Below are 18,694 nucleotides of genomic sequence, written 5' to 3' on the forward strand. Positions count from 1 at the left end.
TAGCAAATTCTCAATATGAGGAGTAATGAAATTTGTACATCAAGTGACATTCCCTTGGAGAGAAACAAACGAAAGAAAGGGAATGAAAGCAGTTAGTTTGCAAAGAAGGGTGCGCTTCCTCCCACTAAAAAGGGAAAGCTGACGCACCAGCAAACAGATAAAGACGCCACAACCTTCAAAGGTGCTAGTTTAATCATGGTTGAACCTGGACAAGAGAAAGAGGAGAGGAGACTGAGCGAAGCAGCCCCTGACTATCCCGAAAGGGGGACTGTGCAGCCGAATCCCCCTAGCCCTGCTCCTAAAGGGACTCCTAATAGTAATGGTGGTGGAGGGATCGAGAGGTACGCATGCAGGTACTATTGATCAAGGATGCTATTAACTTCTTCGTCTCTCAGGTAGTTAAAGTTGAGAGCTTGCAGGTTGTCCCTTACGAAGATGTCCTCAAGCCTTTCTAACATCACTCGAAATCTACTTTGTTGGATCAGTTAGAAATTACTCTAGTTTGAGTTCATGTCTCTCTCTGATGAACTTGCTCTTATTTTTTTTCTTTATAGGGAGTCCTGCGAAGTTAATAAATGTCAAAATGTTATAGAGTTCACTATGTGAACAGTTTATCTTATAGTACTGAATAGAGAACAGAGGGACACAGCATGCTTACTGAGAAGTATACTTTTCGAAAGCCTTGTTTCTTTACAAGATGCTTTTCCATTGGAAAATCAAAGCTTCTTCAGGATCTCAGCTTCCATAATCAATTAAAAAAGCTACCGGTTTATTCAAAAGAATCAAAACAACAGATTATGGTAGATAAAATCGAACTAATTGGCCGCTGTAAAAGTAGCTGCAGATAGTCAGCTACTAACCCCCACCCCAAAATGGAATGAAAAACAATTACTACAAATGCAATCAAATAAACAAAGTTGAAGAAAATTTAAAAGGAGAAGAGAGAGAACCTCTAATAGCTGGTGCACAATTGGCCCCTAGTCATCTTGACTGAATTCCACAATCAAGTTGGCAACAACGCTGGGCTTTTCCACGTGGGGGATATGGCCACAATCTGGTACTTGGCGTATGATTGCATTTGGTAGTTCGCAATGCAACTTCTGCATTAAAACAAGGCGAGTAGCATCAATATAAGTAATCCGATTGATATAGCAGTACAATCACAGGGTGCACAACGTAAAGAGTGAATCAACTCGTCAGATAAGCTAAAGTAACGGACAAGCAAGGTTCTTCATGAATTGCATCAACTTATTTCTTCTCAAACATGTTTTACTATACAACAATAGAGGACTAATTTCTATTTGATTATATTCCTGCTTGAGCTTATTACCAGAAAAACTCTAAAGACAAGTACTAACCACTGCAAGTTTGTTACTGATAATTTGATCCTCCTCGCCCCATATAATAAGTGTCTTATGCTTGACCTGCATAACAAATTTTCATTTGCACAACTTTAAAATGAGATGCAATACACACACACACAGACACACAAACATACATACACTAGATAAGAAATATGCACTAACTGAAAGAAAGAAGGAATCAACACAAAACCCCTCACCATTAGGGTCTTCTAGACACACTTCTTTTCAATTTCATTGCGTTCCAATTATATCTCAAGCTATTCTCTCTAGTACAATAATATCAACATATGCAACACTCAGGGTGAAATAGACAGCTACCAAGCACCATTATATTTTCCAGCACATCTTTCGCAGCAGGATACTTGTATTTTTCAGGTATATAAATGCGAGGACAATACCATATTTTTGGCTAAATGGAAAACCAATTTCCAACTTACCCGTTCTATCTGAGAGCTGACATTATAACCGCCGCTATTCATAAAAGCCACGGTAGCATCGTCCCACCAAGGCAATAGACAATGTAGACGGCCCACCTGTAGCACGCGGAAACAGAACTGCATGAGATCTTAGCTCCTGAAGTGTCAGATATATGGTCAAATACTGACCGTAACAGTGACCAATTACATTACTCCAGTCCAAGCAGGTATCAAACGGTAAACCATTGAAGGCAAGATAAGTTGCATATAACCGCAGTGGGACACTCTTCAACAAATAAACCTGTTTCATGAGGAAAACCTGGAATCAAAACCCAATCTAGCTTGTCCTATCAGGATATAACTTTGGACTGCTACAGATGGCAGAAAAACATGATACCAGATTGAACACTAAATTGCTTAAAAGAGGCATGCCAACGAATTGCACATTTTTTCCTTCTAACTGCATAGCATGTTTCATTATTCTCTCGCTGAGCAGCAACATCTAATCACGTCACTATCAGTACAGGGAAAGCGGTTCATTTAGAGTCACCTTATGCTTGTGTTTTTCATTTCCCTATTTCTCTACTTCTGTTTCAGTGGAAAGAACAGTCCTAAAATTCAATCTCATGGCATGCCATAAAAATGCTTTAAGCTGGAACTATGAATGAGTTTACCATAAAAAGTTGTAATGACCAATAGCTGACACAACATGTCAATAAAAAAAAGTTGTACATGTTTGAACATACTCAATGGGTACAGATTGAAAAGCATGAAGAAAGTAATACCACCAACCACAAAGATTTCCACCATTATTATGTGACGCCTTGAGTCGCAAATTTCCAATTTGGCATCACACTCAATGGGTAGAGATTGAAAATATAGCAAAATTTCGCTTAGCAAAAAAATATATATAGCAAAATTTCAAAGAGTGTAGTTATACAGCGTAGTACATGCACCAGAGTCCCACACCACACAAACCACAGCATTGTGTCAGTGCAGTGGTTTCTACAATGTGGGATTGCAGTACCTGCAACATTCCAATAAATCACCAGGCAGTCTTTTTTTCCTCCATATTTTGATTTGTTCACTTAAATTTGAATGATGACACTTCAATTTGCAGGGTTATCATGTTATAGCAGAACGGATTGCATTCAGAGTTATTGGGCAGAACAGATATGCAGAACAGAAGAAGTTTCAAGTCATTGATGGCCACAACGCAAGGAGTATTAACAGTTGAAAAAAACAATTGAGGTGATACAGAATCAATTCATAATCACCTTGTCTTACCGTAGAGGAGCATAGGAAATCTATTAGAGATGAGGACATGACGCCTAAAGTAATGGCTCAAAAAGATTTCTCTGGTCAATCATGAAGTAAAGAACAAGAAAAAGTAATATTTAATGTGCCACATTGCAAGCTTGGGTCGCTACCAAGTCATCTTGCAATTTTCAATTCATCATGCGATTGTCAATTCATCTTCTATCGGTGAATTCATTGATGACCCTCACACTCATAATAGAATTAAAGCAACTGTACATGATTTTCATTTATTCCAAAGGAATGTAAGTCAGTAAGTGTATGAAAGCGCCAAATAACTGCGCCAGGATCATTTATCAACAGAAGAGCCCACCCCAGCATAGGCTACTGCCTTGGGTAAGGTTGTCATGTTGCTGGTTCCTTCTGAGTAAACACTTGCATCAAGCAAAACAAGCTTCTCAACCTGAAAGGCAGAGCATAGTACAACAATTTTGGTAAGCCAGGAACATTATTCCCTCTTACTGTACAAACATATACTTATAGGCAACTAGAGAGCATCTCGAAATGGATTACTGATCTATTTGGAAAATCACTTACAGCTTCTGGATGGTTGACAGCGAAGTCTATCGCAACAGCCGCACCAAGGCTTGGTCCAACTAGTAGCATCGGCCTTTTGATATAGGACTTCCAAAACTATGGAAAATAAGAAGTGCAAGTAACTTAGTCTCGCGTGTCGGGGACAACAGCGAAGTATCATCACCAGCAATTGGGATAGCTACCTTTGCCATGACGGTTTTGTATGAACAGTGACAATTTAAAAAAGGAACGAAAAGAAGGGGGGAAAAGTGAAATATTAAAGACAAAAGGAAAAAAATCTGGTAGCCTCCCCTCCCCCAAACACCCGCCACATGTTAGGAACATGTGTGAAAGATTGAGTCCCACATCGGATAAATAGAAAAAGAGTTGGACTTTAATAAACAATTGGATGGCTCCGCACTTACAAGCCTGGTTTCAAATATCGGTAATACGTATCGATATCGGTAGGTACCAAGTCCCGATGTGACCGATATTGCGGTGTGAAGGAAAATCGCATACATATCGGTGATACGTAATGGTATCGACCAATACATAACGGTGGTATCGGTCCGATACAGGCAATACGGGCTGACATGGTCAAAATTACGGCTGCTACGGACTGATACACAACGGTGGTATCGGTGATATCGTGTGCAAAGTTTTCAAAAATTCAAACCTCCGGTCATTGATACCGTTACGCTACGACTGTTACGCCCTGAAACCGCGACATCGCAACCAATACCATTATGGAGACCGATACCGATATGTCGAACTATGCTTTCAAGGCTTAGCCTTTTAAGTGGATATGAGTCATTCAATATACATTGGGTCAACATGATGTGGTGTCAACTCCATGGACACTCCCTAACAAATTGGGCCTACGCGCACATGGGAAGACCTCAGGCGCATCACACTCCCAACGTTCCCAACAGCCCCCTGATGGAATAAAAAATGAGGAAGACATTCTATTGTACGTTTGCCTTTATTTGATACGGAAACTTCTACAGATCAGTAAATCTTTACATAAATATAGGAGATAGCAAGAGTGGATACCAGTCATGCAGCAGGAAGTTAAGTACCTGATAAAGGTGATCGCGCTTGGAAGGAACATCACATGAAGGAAGCCTTTCTAATACACACAAAGAACGAATGAGGATTCAGTGTATACAAGGGCATGCAAGTTGATGTATGGGGATGCTTTGGAATTTTTAAAATACATACACTGGAAGTATCCCATCGAAATGGTATTCTTCCATGAACTTTTATTTATCAAGAAACAAAATTAAATGATGGACAGAAACACAAACCTAGATCAGAGAAGCCCCATCCAAGAATGTCCATTGCCCAAGTCTCCAAACCAGCCTCCTCAAGCAGTGGAAGTGTGTATCTCCACTCTAAACAGGAACTGAAGAATAAGATGTAATCAACTGAAGAAATTAAAGAGTACGATGATTTTTGCCAGAAGAGTAGCATCTCTCTCTCTCTCTCTCTCTCTCATAATGCAGACCTGTCAAACCCATGTAGGAGAACAACTGGCGTTGTATTAGTCTGCAGCAATGGCTTCACACAACTGCTCATGATAGAACCCTCCGAGAAGCTAACCTGAACCGCATAACCAAAGTTCTGCGTTAGTCATAGGAGTTGCAAACAAAGAGAAAGTTTGCAAAAGTGTAGCACAGACATTGTTTTAAAGATGAAACATGAGAATCAAACTCCAGAACCAAACCGAGTCAACTAATGTAAGTTCAGTTCTTGCTCATGTTTGAAAACCTGGTGTTAAATTGTCTATCAATTCATTGACTGGTTGTATAATTATGTTGTAAGCAATATAGACTAAATTATTTACTACAAAAAAAAAAAAGATTTACTCTGTAGGGAGTTCAATACGTTTTTATGCAAATGGTGAAGTTTTTCTGATAACTCAAGTGTCCAGGCCAACTTATATGCATTTCGACTAATCCTAATGCTAAGGAAATATAGTATCACATTACTTAGAAGTGAAATGGGTGATCACTTAATATAACGTTGGGACCTCTCCACTCATTGCCAATTGGTTTTGGGTTGGATATAAAGTTTCCACGTGGTATCAGAACGGGCCCATTTCACCCCACATTTAAAAAAAGTCACAATCCACACCCTATGATGACAGACCCGCAAAAAGGTTGCACGATAATAGATCCAAAAAGAGGCTACACGTGACATAATTCAAATGCGTCTGCACGTAAAAGTATGTTAAGAAAGTATAACCCACATTCAGGGGCGGTCCTGGGGGTGCAAGGGGGAACCGGCCCCTGCACAACTCCAAAATACTCTAGCGTATTATATTAATTTTTAGGTTAGTTAAAAAAAGTTCTTTAAGTCCTTCGAGTGAATTTTTTTTCTTAAAATTTCTGTGTTGGGTAAAAATACCAAAAATTTGAAGTTATCAATCATTTTTCAAGCTATATGTATAAAATTAAACAGTAGCTGTGCACATACACATAATATCATCTCTTCTTCGAACCTCGTTAGTAGCAATATATACTTATACAAAAAATATTTTCATTCTCAATATGAAAATATATGTGATTCGGGCCCAGCTAAACACAAATCATTCATCCGCCACTGCCCACATTGCAAACCTGCATCCACCACTCCCCATATTGCATAAGATTGAAATAGATGATCACTTAATATGATGTTGGGCCCTCCCCATTCATTGCCAATTTACCGTTGGATATAAAGTTTCCACACCTGGCCAGTCCTACTGCTCACTTGCGAGATCACAATCAAAGACGGAGATTTAGGGACTTGTCCCAAAGAGAGAGCAAGGGGAGGACAAAGGAAAATCTCACTGGTGGAAATTCACGTGCCTAGCATCGAAATCTCATGAGAGAGATAGAGAGAGTGGGGAAACAAGTGAGAATTCAATTTCACCTGAACGGGGAGTCTCTCAATCCGGGTGGTCAATTTTCGAGCAAATGGGTCCTTGATAATTTCTATTTGTTTGGGGAGAAACGACGGGAATGCCTGCGCCGCCGATACTCTGAAACGCGGTTGGAGGAGTTTGTTGGTGGTGGGCCCGAAACCCAGCGGAGTGGCGCCTGGTGAGAGGGCGGCGGAGGTCATCTCTCTCAACAAGCGGCGCTCTTGACTGTGAAATGTCTCTCGGCCCAGCGGCCCAGAGGCGGTTGTCGATGGACGCGGTGTGGGGATGGGCTTGTGCTTGGCTGTTGGTTGGATATTGAGGCGCCAAGTCACATGAGCTCACTACCTTAACTTTATAAAGTTTTTCGGCAGCTAATCTTGGAACTAAAAAAAGGCAATTAAAGTTAATAATGAGACCAATTAAATTAAAATCAGAACAAAGACCCATATGGCCATTCTATCCTATTTACGGAGTATTAAATAGCTGATGGTAAATAAGATTGGTCGTGTGGAAAGCTGAACCCAAACTAATAGAGAGTGCATTTTTGTTAAATTAAAATGAACTAAAACGCATTTTTTACGGATTTTTGAACCGATCATTCCCCTCATAAGCATTAACTAAAGTACTGTTTAGTGAAAATAACTTCCCTATTGCAATTAACATGAAATTCAATAATATAAGCGGAAATGCATCCAAAATATTAACCAAATAACGACCTATCAAACAGTGATAAGAGATTATTTCTAGTATATTTTTTAGGTTTAAAAAAATCTACGAGCCAAGAAGGAAAAATTACGACCCCTTAATCGAAATTCTCCATAGGCAGCCGCTTCACAAGTAGAATGCTAAACATGTGTCCGCTAGAAGATTACGAGTTTGAGTCATACTAACGATGCCCTCTTAAACTTTGTTCTCCTGCCGAGCCCTGCTATGGTTTACTGGCCCTTGATGGGACGGTAGTTATTATGGTTCTTTGATCTCTTCGCCGCAGGTCCGAAACTCCTATAATCACGCCCAAAAAATGTTCCTATACCCGGTAATTGTGGCTTAGCAATAAAAAAGTTAAAAGAGGGGACGGGGATGGCAGGTTTGCACCTCGTAAAAGGAAAAATTATTCAATGCCACTGGAGCACCGTCACGTGATGCCTTAAAGACTTTGAATAATTTCTCCTCCCAACCCTTATCCATTTTATCATTCATCCCTAAAGTTTGAGTAAAAAACCTAGAAATCCATCTCCAATATCATATCTATTTCCCTTCCTATTTTGAGTTCTACCTATTTTCTTACCCAAATTTGGAAGCCCAAAATCCATATTCAGTTTTTTCAAACCCTCTTCACTCTCATTACTTACAACTATGTCATTGATTAATTACAAGTGTGCCATTTAAAAATAGATTTGGGTAAAAAAAAAGTAATAGTGATAATACCAAAACTATTGTTGGTGTCAAAATTTTAATACATACAGTCTTGTACATTGCATATGGTACAAGTCTTTTTGTGCATTAAAATTTTGACAAAAAAAATAATTTTGGCATTCTCATTTCTTAAGAAATTTAACATTAGAGATACCTTATCCAAATTAAGCTTTTGACCCAAAACTCAACTCAAATTTGGGTGAAGAAAAGGAGAAAAACTTCGCGAAGAAAAGGATTACCCAAATCAAGCTTTTGACAGCCATCGTGGCATCCATTCTGCACCCAAAAATTTCTCGTACAAAAGGGTCGGGGCTGGTGATGCTCCAAAGGACTGGGAATCTGGTATCCTCTGTACCACCTTGCCTGTCCCATTTGCCAGAGTAGCCACAACTTGGCAGGTGTACTTCACACCAAGAATCGGATCACACCCAACTCTCCCCCTTGTCATCTTCCCTGCTAACTCCGGCCAATTTATTGCCGACGGCTACCATTACAGCACCATTAATTCTACGTACGGTTGAATCATTTTTCCGGTGATCGGTTGAATCTCTCTCTTCCTAGATCCTCCTCCTCTCTCTTCCTAGATCCTCCTCCTCCCCTTCAAGAATAAATACTAGTATCTAAAACATTCTTTTCGTTCGTATTTGAAATGCAGATCAGATCATATGCCAAGTTTATGCCTTGGTTTTAATAACTTAATATCGTAAGTAACAACTCATTCTCAGGCTGTTGGAGTAATTAAGTTTTCGATTTCTGGAATCAAGGTTCTTTTCTTCTAATTATTGCCACGCGGGGGATTCGTGAGAGGAAATTTCCGAAGTGACGCCAGAGGATTGAGGGGTTTACGACGAGGGAGGCGGCGATTTGGCGAAGAGAAGCAGGTGTTTTGTCGGCCGGGGGCTTCACAGTAGAGATGAGATTGGGTGTGGCTTAGTGATCCCATTTTTTGTGTGAATGACACGTGTCAAGTTGTGGTGACTGGGCCAGGGAAATGGGACAGAGGATCCCAGTCCTGATTTTGCGGCTCAATTGAGTCCCTCAAATTATAGAACATCTCTCAATCTAGCTTGCGTATGATGGTTGGTAGCTGAACTGTCTTCTCTCTCTCTCTCTCTCTCTCTCTCTCTCTCTCTCTCTCTCTCACACACACACACACACACACTGAACTAGTCAACTAGTCAGCACATCAATAATACTGGGTTTCACCCTCATATCCGTTTTCTCATTGTTTCCTCCAATGTCTGGAATGGTAAGTTTTGATGCCATTACGTTCCATTGTTTATGTATCAGTGATTTTGACTATATGGGTTTCGATTCGCTGGCTGTATTTTCTTATTTAGTTTGTTCTTTCATAGATACACCAAATTATTTATGCCATCAGTATTTTAATTCCTAATCTCCTTTCTGAGCTTGACTCATGACATATTTTTTTTGGGGTTTTTTTTCTTCTTCTTCTTCTTGCTCTTAACTATGTTGCAGTGCCTCTTCAGTATGATCAGATGTGTATATCTTATTCAAAGTGATTAAGGTGACTGCTGTAGTTTACAAGCCAATGAATTAGACCTCAGCCCCTTTGGATTGAGTGACTTCATAAGAAAAAGAATAGAAAGGGTTATGGTTTCTTGCCAAATCACTCGTTAGGATTGAAAATTTTGGTGAGAAAAGCACAAAAAATAGTATTTTTTGATTGGTTCTTCCCCTTTCTCTCCGAAGGGGTCTTGATGTTTTAGTGGTTTATTACCTTTTGTGCTTTTTTTTAAGGAAATTGATATTTGCGCTCCACTTTTTGCTGATGGCGCTCCACTTTGTTCATGATTATGAAGTTACTAGTAACTTCACGTTAAAATTGGAGCACCATCAGTAAAAAGTGAAGCACGAAAATCAGTTTCCTTTTTTTAATTCAGATCTCCATTAGAATGTAAATTTTTATATTTTCTACTCTATGATGGTTTCCAGTATCTTTTTGGCCTCTTGAGCCAATATATCTGTGAAAATTAGTGAAGGCGGCCAATGGATATATTCTGGTTCTAATTCTTATTGGTTCTTTTCTTTCCTAGGACGTTTCGGGTACTCCTTCATTGATAGCTCTTCCAACCGAGAGTACTTTATCGAATGGGTTGAGTTTGAAGATATATTTGGTTGAAAGCAAAGGAGGTGCTATAGTATGCATGCTGCTAGCCCTTTTCCTTTTGGACACATGGCCTGCTATTTTGACACTCCTAGAAAGGCGAGGCCGTCTGCCTCAACACAGTTATCTTGATTACACAATTACAAATTTCTTGGCAGCCCTATTCATTGCTTTCACTTTTGGTGAGATTGGCAAGAGCACAAGTGAAGAGCCAAATTTCCTGACTCAACTTTCTCAGGTAAGCATTCTTCATTGTTAAGGGGTGTTTGGACTTTAAAACCAAGAAAAATGACAATATTGAAGGAATAAGGCATGCTTGCTCTGCACCTATAGTATGCTATCTAATGGGATGATCCAACTTCATATAATGCAGTCACATTGAAATGTGTCATTCCTAGTAATGTGTCATTTAGAGTATTTTGTCTATTTCTGTTCCCCTTGAATGCAGATAAATTTGTCCGATTGGTAAATTAAGAAATGGCTGTTCTTTAGTATGGCTAGTGGGATTTTCGGAACTATAGTTTTCCTGCTCCTGCTAGGAAGGACATGGAAGGGAAGCCACCAATATTTATCTGGACTCTGGAGTCAGAACTGACTAAACGAGAAATCTCAACTTATTATTCTTATCAAGAGCATCCGGCAGTGCCTAATAAGAAAGGAGAAGCCTAAGAATCGTCATGACTGACATTTTAATCAACACTCACCCAGTTAAGCTCCGGTAGTAGAAAACAATAACGTGTAGCCTAGTTCACTGTCCCTACTTTACAGCAGACTTCGCACGTAGTAGTGGTAGGACTTTGCTTAATGTTTTTGAAATTCCCCACTCTCGTATTGCAGATAATGTCACATACTAAAGAAAGAGCTTTTGTCACATTATTTTTTTCTAATAAATTCTGCTTTCCTTGCATTTGTGAAAAGCCATTTTCAATTATGTCCTTATCCTCATCCCTATCAGTTCCCATGATCTGTTAACTCTAGCCTACACAGGTACACCTTTTGGAACAGAATCCTGTTCTCCAAACCTTTTCTGAAAATAGACAAAGCGTATACTCGTATTTCCTTTGCCGTTTGTAGTTTGTACAGTCTTGTGGGGAAAGCATTTTGTATGTGCAAGGTATAGGACCAATCAATGTCAAGTTACTGATGTACTAACTAGACCACAGCAAGTGGATTCAATGTAAGATTGGGAAGTAGATTTCTTGGAGACCTCCAGGTCTGTCTTAGTGAAAATACTCCATATGCATACGCAAGCCAAACAGGTCAGCTTTTTCTGTTGGAAGTGGGGACCTAGGGATTATCTCTCAGTAGCTACTGCAGTTGCGGGGCAGTAATAACCAGGTAAGTGAATTACTGTAAGTTTGTGTTTTAGAAGACCACTCATTTTGGTAGCTCTCACTCAGTAGAGTGAGCATTGCAATTGAAAGATAGAATGTGCCCTCGCTTTTTACAAGGCAAATGGAATAATTAGTTAATATGATCTAGTGCTATACAAAGAATTTTTCATGGTTAAGCAGGGAAGCATGTGCCGTTATGATTTGGTTAATCACTATTGGAACCGTGGATGTTTCTGTGCTTTTATATAGCTCAGCAAATTTGCCCTGAGCACCATGAGGTCTAGAGTCTACCTAGTCAGAAGTGCTAAAAGGTGGTTCTGTGGCAGTTGCATCACCCAGTTGGCAGGAGTCATGGACTACGGAGAAACAATATGTTGCTCAGTAGATAATTTAAATGTATTCTCACTTTCGCTTGATGGTTTATCATATTAAGTAGTACGTATACTATTCACCAGCAAAATTGAAGGGATGAACTTAAGCAGATAAAAGCTTTGGGCAGGTGGACTCTAGGATATTTTTGGGAATCTTATGAATATATTTCAGGCTATGATTTGACTTATGCGCTTGTTGACAATGAGAACACCTTCAAGAGTCAAGGTGCTCTGAGGGTACTCATGGAATAAAAAATCTCACCTAATGAACAGGACATCAGACGTCCTTTGTTCAGAAGACAGACTTATTTTCAGGGTTTCAAGTTGGATTTTATACCTCGGGATGATGCTATGTACCTTGTCAATTGTTTTACCTGCAATAAGATATGAGTTATCGATGTCGAGTGTTGATCCAACCACTGTCTTGTACCAATCACACAAACACACATATTTGTATTGATTGTTCCCATTCAGTTACCATGTTGACGCAGGACAATTGGCCCTCCGTTTTGTTCGCAATGGCTGGTGGAGTGGTCCTTAGCCTTGGAAACCTCTGTAGTCAATATGCATGGGCCTTTGTTGGGATATCAGTGACTGAGGTGATCACTTCAAGCATAACTGTTGTTGTAGGTATTGTCTTCTTAATGTAAATAACCTACAAACTCATTTCTTCCCACGACTACTTTTGTAAATATATTGCATGGCATGAATTGAAATTTTACATAAAATCTTGTAACAGGCACAACAGCGAACTACTTCTTGGACGACAAAATCAATAAAGCTGCAATTCTATTCCCTGGTGTTGGATGCTTCTTGATTGCAGTTAGTCTTGGCTCTTGTGTTCATGCTTCTAATGTGGCTGATAATAAAGCAAAGCTCGGTAGCTTGCCAGATGATTACAAAGCTGCGTAAGGGCATATCTCTGAGTACTAGACAATTTTATAGAACCATGGTTACATGGCGAGTGCTTTTTGTGTGTCTTGTGTTGTTTTTCATACCAATTGAAATTACTTCACCCAAGTCAAATAGTTTTATGTTATACCCCTTGTTTAATTGTTCGTTGGTTGTGTTGATGCCACTGTTACTGGAGTGCTTGCCTTCATCGACATAACTGAGCAGCAGATACTCTCTGTCATGAAGTGGATAACAGCAACTGAAATATTAAGATGTGAATATTCATCTTTTGTAATGCAGATCATAATTATCAGATCTCAAATTTGGGATAAAGTCAATATTTTTGTGCATTAGAAATTTTTTTAGTTTGATTTATCTCGACTCATTCTATGGATTTATATAAACATTATCAGCCACCAAACACTGCCTTATTCGTGAAGCACCGGTCTCTTTTTTGGTTTTTATGTTTTATGCTTACTTTTGTCGAATTATAATATGTTTCCAGCAGTATAAGTTTCAGAAGAATAGTAATTGCATTGGCTTTTTTTAAGTTATTCTACTCCATTATTCCAAAGCATTGACGTTAAATCAAAAATGAATCCTTGCCAGGGCTGCAGATGTTTCTGTGTCTAAAGAAACACATCCAGACATAGGTACGAAACTCTAGGTGTGAATTCTGTATCAAAACTTGTGTCTCATTTCATTTGATAGACTGACATTTGATGATATCTCGTCCTCCAATTGAATGTGATATATAGTTGGAACAAAGGACCCGGAGAGAGGAACTGGTACTGCAGACAAGACAAAATTTGGGAGTGCTGACTTTCTTATAGGGCTTGAGAACCGAAGAGCAATTAAGGTTTATCTGCAGTTTTTTGGTAGATTGCTTTTTGTTTAGTGTCCTTTCTACTTCCCTAAAGCAGATACTTAACAACCCTGCTACTCTTAGAAATCTCTGACCTAATTTTTTTTTTATTATCCCTTACACAAACAATCACCAGTATGCTATCATGTTTGGAATTGTCAGTTTTTTAATGATTTTACCCTCCCTCTCCACAATTCCATTTGGGATGTTACATACCATTTGTGCAGTGGACAAAATTTGGTGTCATTTCTGTTTTACCCTTCTCATTTGAATTTCAAACTCCAATTTCTTGTATTTTTGTCGTCACTTTGTCTCCATAATTAGTTGGATTCCCGAAATATTTCTCTACACAAATCAGGTAGTACGGATAGCATTTTTCTAGTTGCACATTTTACTGTGTATCAGTGGTGTGTGATGTCAATTAGGAGGACAGAGCATGCATGTAACGACCCGCTCCATCTTTGTACAATATTGTCCGCTTTAGACGCCCAAAGCCCATAGACTTCCCAGTGAGGTCACCCATCCTTGGATTGTTCCAGGATGAGCACGCTTAAATGTGAAGTTCTTATGCGCTTTGGCCCGCTCTCACGGCTTTAAAAGGCCTTGTACAAGTAGGATGGATCTTTTCTTATGAACCATGACTTACCCCCTTCCGTCCGGACGCTTCCTGCAGTACCGTCGGCCAACGGAAAGCGGGGTGTCACAATCTACCCCCCTTAGGGATGCAACGTCCTCGTTGCACAGGCCCAGCAACCTTTCCCTGGTGGCCATGGTGTGGCACTTAGTTCTGTACAGCACAATCAGTGTGCTCGTACCAGATTCTAGAGGTGGCCCCCACCATGTAGACCAGGGTTGTGCTCTGATACCATTTGTAACGACCCGCTCCATCTTTGTACAATATTGTCCGCTTTGGACGCCCAAAGCCCATAGACTTCCCAGTGAGGTCACCCATCCTTGGATTGCTCCAGGATGAGCACGCTTAACTGTGAAGTTCTTATGCGCTTTGGCCCGCCCTCACGGCTTTAAAAGGCCTTGTACAAGTAGGATGGATCTTTTCTTATAAACCATGACTTACCCCCTTCCGTCCGGACGCTTCCTGCAGTACCGTCGGCCAACGGAAAGCGGGGTGTCACAATGCACTTCCATTTTACCAGTTTAAAGCATGTCATACGCTGCTCGTTCAATATTATACGTAAACATTCCCTGGAATATTTGTTGCACAGATGCATTAAATAATCCAGCAGTACCATAGAAATAGGTGACATGAACATGATACTGCTTGCAGGTGTTTGGGAAGAGCACTATGATTGGTCTGGCCATAACATTCTTTGCAGGATTATGCTTCTCTCTCTTCTCACCAGCATTCAACCTGGCAACCAATGACCAGTGGGACACCTTGAAAGATGGCGTCCCTCACTTAACCGTCTACACCGCTTTTTTCTACTTCTCTGTCTCTTGTTTCGTGCTTGCTGTCATTTTAAACGTCATATTCCTCTATCACCCAGTATTGAACTTACCCAAATCATCGATAAGGGCTTATCTCACAGACTGGAATGGCAGAGGTTGGGCTTTTTTGGCTGGACTTGTTTGTGGGTTTGGGAATGGTCTTCAGTTCATGGGAGGCCAAGCTGCAGGGTATGCTGCTGCTGATGCGGTTCAGGTTAGTCCGAACTTGTTGTCATTGATGATGAATGATGACTTTGAGAGATGATGGAGTAACTTATAGAATCCAACTATATTGCACTCTTGATTTTATGGGCCCGGTTGTCCAAAAAGCCTTGTTTCGGCTTCTTTTTGTCCTAAGTGAACTTTTTCCCTCTTTTGGTCGATCTTTGTTACTTTTTGGATCATCTTGACTTGAGTGACTATATTGGAGAAAAAGAGAGGAAGAATTGTCCCTTTTTTGTTTGTTTTGTTTAGTGTGTTTTTTTCTAATACAATCTCATTCCTTGATTTTTCCTCGCAAAAAAATTGGACCTGAAAAAAGATAATCAAATTAATGAAAAAAACATAGGTGTTGTTCATTTTGGAGAAATCAACCACGCCTTGGTCTTTCACTGTGAAAGTGAACAAGGGGTTACAGACTGTTTAGTTGCTAAAGTGGACCTTATTCATTTGAGGTTGGGGGTTCAACCTTGGACCTTAGGTCAACCGCTTTGCTCAAATGACACCAGTGGTTATGTCTCTAACCAATCTATCACCCCCAGATCCCCATTACTTAGATGATGTTCGGTGTACTCTTTCATTGTGATGGACGCAGATTAGCTTGTGTATTTCTTTATAAGATGCAATATGCTGAATAACACATTGAACTTTTTGCGGTACAAACAGGCATTTCCGCTTGTGACCACATTTTGGGGAATACTTTTATTTGGAGAGTACCGGAGATCTTCAAGAAAAACATACGGATTGCTCGTCAGCATGCTGTTCATGTTCATTGTGGCTGTTGCACTCTTAATAGCGTCCGCAGGGCAGCGGAATGAATAAGCCGATGAAAGATCCTCATCAACCATTACAATGGAGGTTAACTCTTAGCTCAGTAAAGAGCAAGCAAATGCTGCATCATGCTGATTCGTTGAGGCGCAACCGATACCAATTTGAATGTTGCATGTTGATATCAGAAAAATAATACTATTGGTGGAGATTGGAAAAAACTGAACAAGTAAACAAAAAAGGGGACAAAGAAGTAGGGGTAAAAAGGATTGTAGATGAAACTGTCCCATGATTTGGTTTTTCTTTTTCTGAAGTGTGTTCAGACCGCCGGGTCATCTTGTATTTTTTATCTGCTACTTATGTTTGTTGTTTAAGCTTTTGTTTTGTTCAGCCTATGGGCCGGGTAATTTGTATAGGGTTTTTTTTATCAACATATATGGCATTTGATTGCCATTAAAGAAATAGGGTGAATGACACCGATGTCCCCTGAAGTTTGCTGCAATTATATTAGTACCCCTGATATGTTGTGACATTGCCCTCCTTGAGGTTTTAAGTTGCACAATAATTAGTCTCCTCTATTAGTAGAACGTTAGTCAACCCACAAAACTTTAACCATCTCTAACTGTTGACTATTTTTTTCCCCCTTTTGGCTCAGTACTGGCTAACTGTTAATTTTTTTGTTATATCCATTATAACCCTGTATCATCTCTCTTACATGTCGTAAACCTATATCGTCATTACACCCGCCCCTCCGCCATCCAATGGGAGAGAGACCCAAAACAACCTGTCGTGGCCTTAGCTGAGACCTAACACAACCTGGCGCCACCACCTTAAATGATACCCATCACTACCGGAAGCAATGGTAGGTGCAAGTTTTGTGTTTAGCGGGGCCCGAACCACTTGTGTTTCTATATTGTTATGAAATCAAAAATATTCTCCATAAGTAGATATTGCAACTCCCAGATCATTTAGTGGGCACGAGGCCAATTCTTTTGCAACACTAAGAAAAGCCATGTGGTAGGTGAACTTATAACTAGCAAAGGAAGGTTACAAAAAGCAAATTGGACAACAAAGGATTTAGCTGGTTAATTTACTAGGACTATCGTTCATGGCAATGTCTTGTCAAATCTCATTTAGCTGGCACAAGGATCTTCCAGCTTCGACAAAGTTTTTTCCTTCTTTTTTTTGTACATAATATGCATATGGTTCCCTCCCACTACCATAATTGTATTGTATTGTATTTTTGCCATGAACTGAACAAAAGTTGCAGTTTCCTCAAAGAAGAATAAATATGGCAAGGAGGAGAACCCATAAGGGAAGAGCGATCTTTTTTGCGCACGAGGGTAAAAGAGTAACTTCCCATCCATGAAAGCGGAGTCTCTATTGAAGCAATACCTGATTAGGGGATGAGAATGGTGTAAGTCACCATTATAATATATTAGCCAATATACCCTTCTCTACTTCATTGCACGCACAGTCGCACAACTCTTGCCACCCTCTTCTCTTTCTTCCGTCTGCACTTCACACCAAGCATCATAATGGGGTGTGGGCTGCCTTTGGGCATACCCCAAAATTTTATCTAATTTAGGGAGCCCCAAAATTGCCTATGTTTGTTATACCATGTCTACACAGAAAATTAGTTGAATAGATTAGTTATGTTATATATATTAAAAGTAATATGGTAGTTAAGCTTGATTGTGAGAGTTAATTAGTACATCTTGGCTCTGGCCACAACCAAAATGTTTGTTTAGTTGGATCGAATAGACAAATAAACATAACCATAAGTCACTAATAAGAGATATCTCATCTAAGTTGTCGTTGTAAACTGTGAAACGTCAAATAAGTAGGTATATAAAAGTTGTTTTAATAGATGAGTGCTTCTACGCCCACGACTCTACTTCTAGGCAGCTTTGCTTTGAATTTTGCTACCATGTTTGTCTTGGTGTATTGACTTTGAAGTAACATTAAGCTTGAAAACGAACGTCTACTCTGTGCAACTTAAGGAGCTCTTTTTTATATTTTAGTACCAGCTCATTTTAAAACCAAAAGTTTAGGAACACAATAATACCTTTAAAACACAATTGTGTCACCAACCGTTACACACATATGCAGAGACGGAGGGAGGTGTGGGCATATGGGGGCCAAGGCCCCCGCGCAGTTTCGGGGTTTTATTTATTTATTTATTTATAAATATTAATGTTTTTTTTTTGTTTTTTTGTTTGGTGAGAACATCTAGGTATTGTATTTTGTATTGGATATTATTTAGACATAAAAATGTGTTCGTTTTTTGTCCCAAAACTCAATTTCTCTCTCTGTGCATGGTCTCCCATAAGTTTTTCCTTCAATTATTGATCTCATTTCTTTTTCTATCTCTCTCTACTTACTACCCAAAAAAACCTCCCTCAAAATTTAAACCAAACAAACTATTAGATTCCCGAACCTTCAAATTTCAAAATCGTATTCATATATTGGCCCCCATGTTTACAAGATCTTGGTTCCGTCCCTGCACATATGGTTGATTAAAAAAAAAAAACCGTTACACATATATGACTCCATGTCCATCTAAACGTTTCGAACACAATTGTGTCCGGAGTTGTGTTTTAAAGATGCATTTGTAGCATTGCTCTTTTAAAACTAAAAAGAAAGCTATATAAAAAGGTCAAATTGTGAGATGAGTAAAATGACAAAAATAGGAATAGTTTTTCACGCGTTTCTAAATGGGGAGAAGAGAC

General features: G+C 39.5%; 2 protein-coding genes across 7 annotated transcripts; one reads left to right on the forward strand and one right to left on the reverse strand.

Annotated features, from left to right (window-relative positions):
- Positions 1–654: 654 nt before the first annotated feature.
- LOC131311518 (alpha/beta hydrolase domain-containing protein VTE7-like) lies at positions 655–6,880 on the reverse strand. Of its 3 annotated transcripts, none has more exons than XM_058339012.1 (10): positions 6,530–6,876; positions 5,121–5,215; positions 4,921–5,018; positions 4,693–4,742; positions 3,635–3,730; positions 3,411–3,500; positions 1,989–2,099; positions 1,802–1,897; positions 1,359–1,424; positions 655–1,100 (listed from the first exon to the last, which is right to left on the reverse strand). In XM_058339012.1, exons 1-10 carry the CDS (start codon positions 6,719–6,721, stop codon positions 978–980), a joined length of 1,017 nt encoding a protein of 338 aa, XP_058194995.1. In that variant the 5' UTR covers positions 6,722–6,876; the 3' UTR covers positions 655–977. The 3 variants fall into 3 exon arrangements, with proteins under 3 accessions (XP_058194995.1, XP_058194996.1, XP_058194997.1); XM_058339013.1 differs by having other exon boundaries at positions 1,989–2,081; positions 6,530–6,875; XM_058339014.1 differs by lacking the exon at positions 655–1,100 and having other exon boundaries at positions 1,357–1,424; positions 1,970–2,099; positions 6,530–6,880.
- Positions 6,881–8,875: 1,995 nt separating this feature from the next.
- On the forward strand, positions 8,876–16,494 carry LOC131309929 (ureide permease 2-like). Of its 4 annotated transcripts, none has more exons than XM_058336642.1 (8): positions 8,876–9,016; positions 9,995–10,303; positions 12,262–12,400; positions 12,510–12,678; positions 13,274–13,317; positions 13,423–13,523; positions 14,815–15,189; positions 15,861–16,494. In XM_058336642.1, the coding sequence occupies exons 1-8, from the start codon at positions 9,011–9,013 to the stop codon at positions 16,014–16,016; spliced, it is 1,299 nt and encodes a 432-aa protein (XP_058192625.1). In that variant the 5' UTR covers positions 8,876–9,010; the 3' UTR covers positions 16,017–16,494. The 4 variants fall into 4 exon arrangements, with proteins under 4 accessions (XP_058192625.1, XP_058192624.1, XP_058192626.1 ...); XM_058336641.1 differs by having other exon boundaries at positions 9,002–9,186; XM_058336643.1 differs by having other exon boundaries at positions 9,016–9,683; positions 9,823–10,303.
- Positions 16,495–18,694: the final 2,200 nt, after the last annotated feature.

This window comes from Rhododendron vialii, chromosome 12a (assembly GCF_030253575.1).
Source record: "Rhododendron vialii isolate Sample 1 chromosome 12a, ASM3025357v1".
Taxonomy (NCBI): domain Eukaryota; kingdom Viridiplantae; phylum Streptophyta; class Magnoliopsida; order Ericales; family Ericaceae; genus Rhododendron; species Rhododendron vialii.

Excerpts from the sequence above, each read along its gene's own strand:
- LOC131311518 (XM_058339012.1), bottom strand. The coding sequence starts at position 6,721 with ATGACCTCCGCCGCCCTCTCACCAGGCGCCACTCCGCTGGGTTTCGGG. Across the intron at positions 5,216-6,529 it reads TTGAGAGACTCCCCGTTCAG|GTTAGCTTCTCGGAGGGTTC; the intron begins GTGAAATTGAAT and ends TATGCGGTTCAG. Across the intron at positions 2,100-3,410 it reads AGGCAGTAGCCTATGCTGGG|GTTTTCCTCATGAAACAGGT; the intron begins GTGGGCTCTTCT and ends TTTTGATTCCAG.
- LOC131309929 (XM_058336641.1), top strand. Across the intron at positions 10,304-12,261 it reads TCCTGACTCAACTTTCTCAG|GACAATTGGCCCTCCGTTTT; the intron begins GTAAGCATTCTT and ends ATGTTGACGCAG. Across the intron at positions 15,190-15,860 it reads CTGCTGCTGATGCGGTTCAG|GCATTTCCGCTTGTGACCAC; the intron begins GTTAGTCCGAAC and ends CGGTACAAACAG.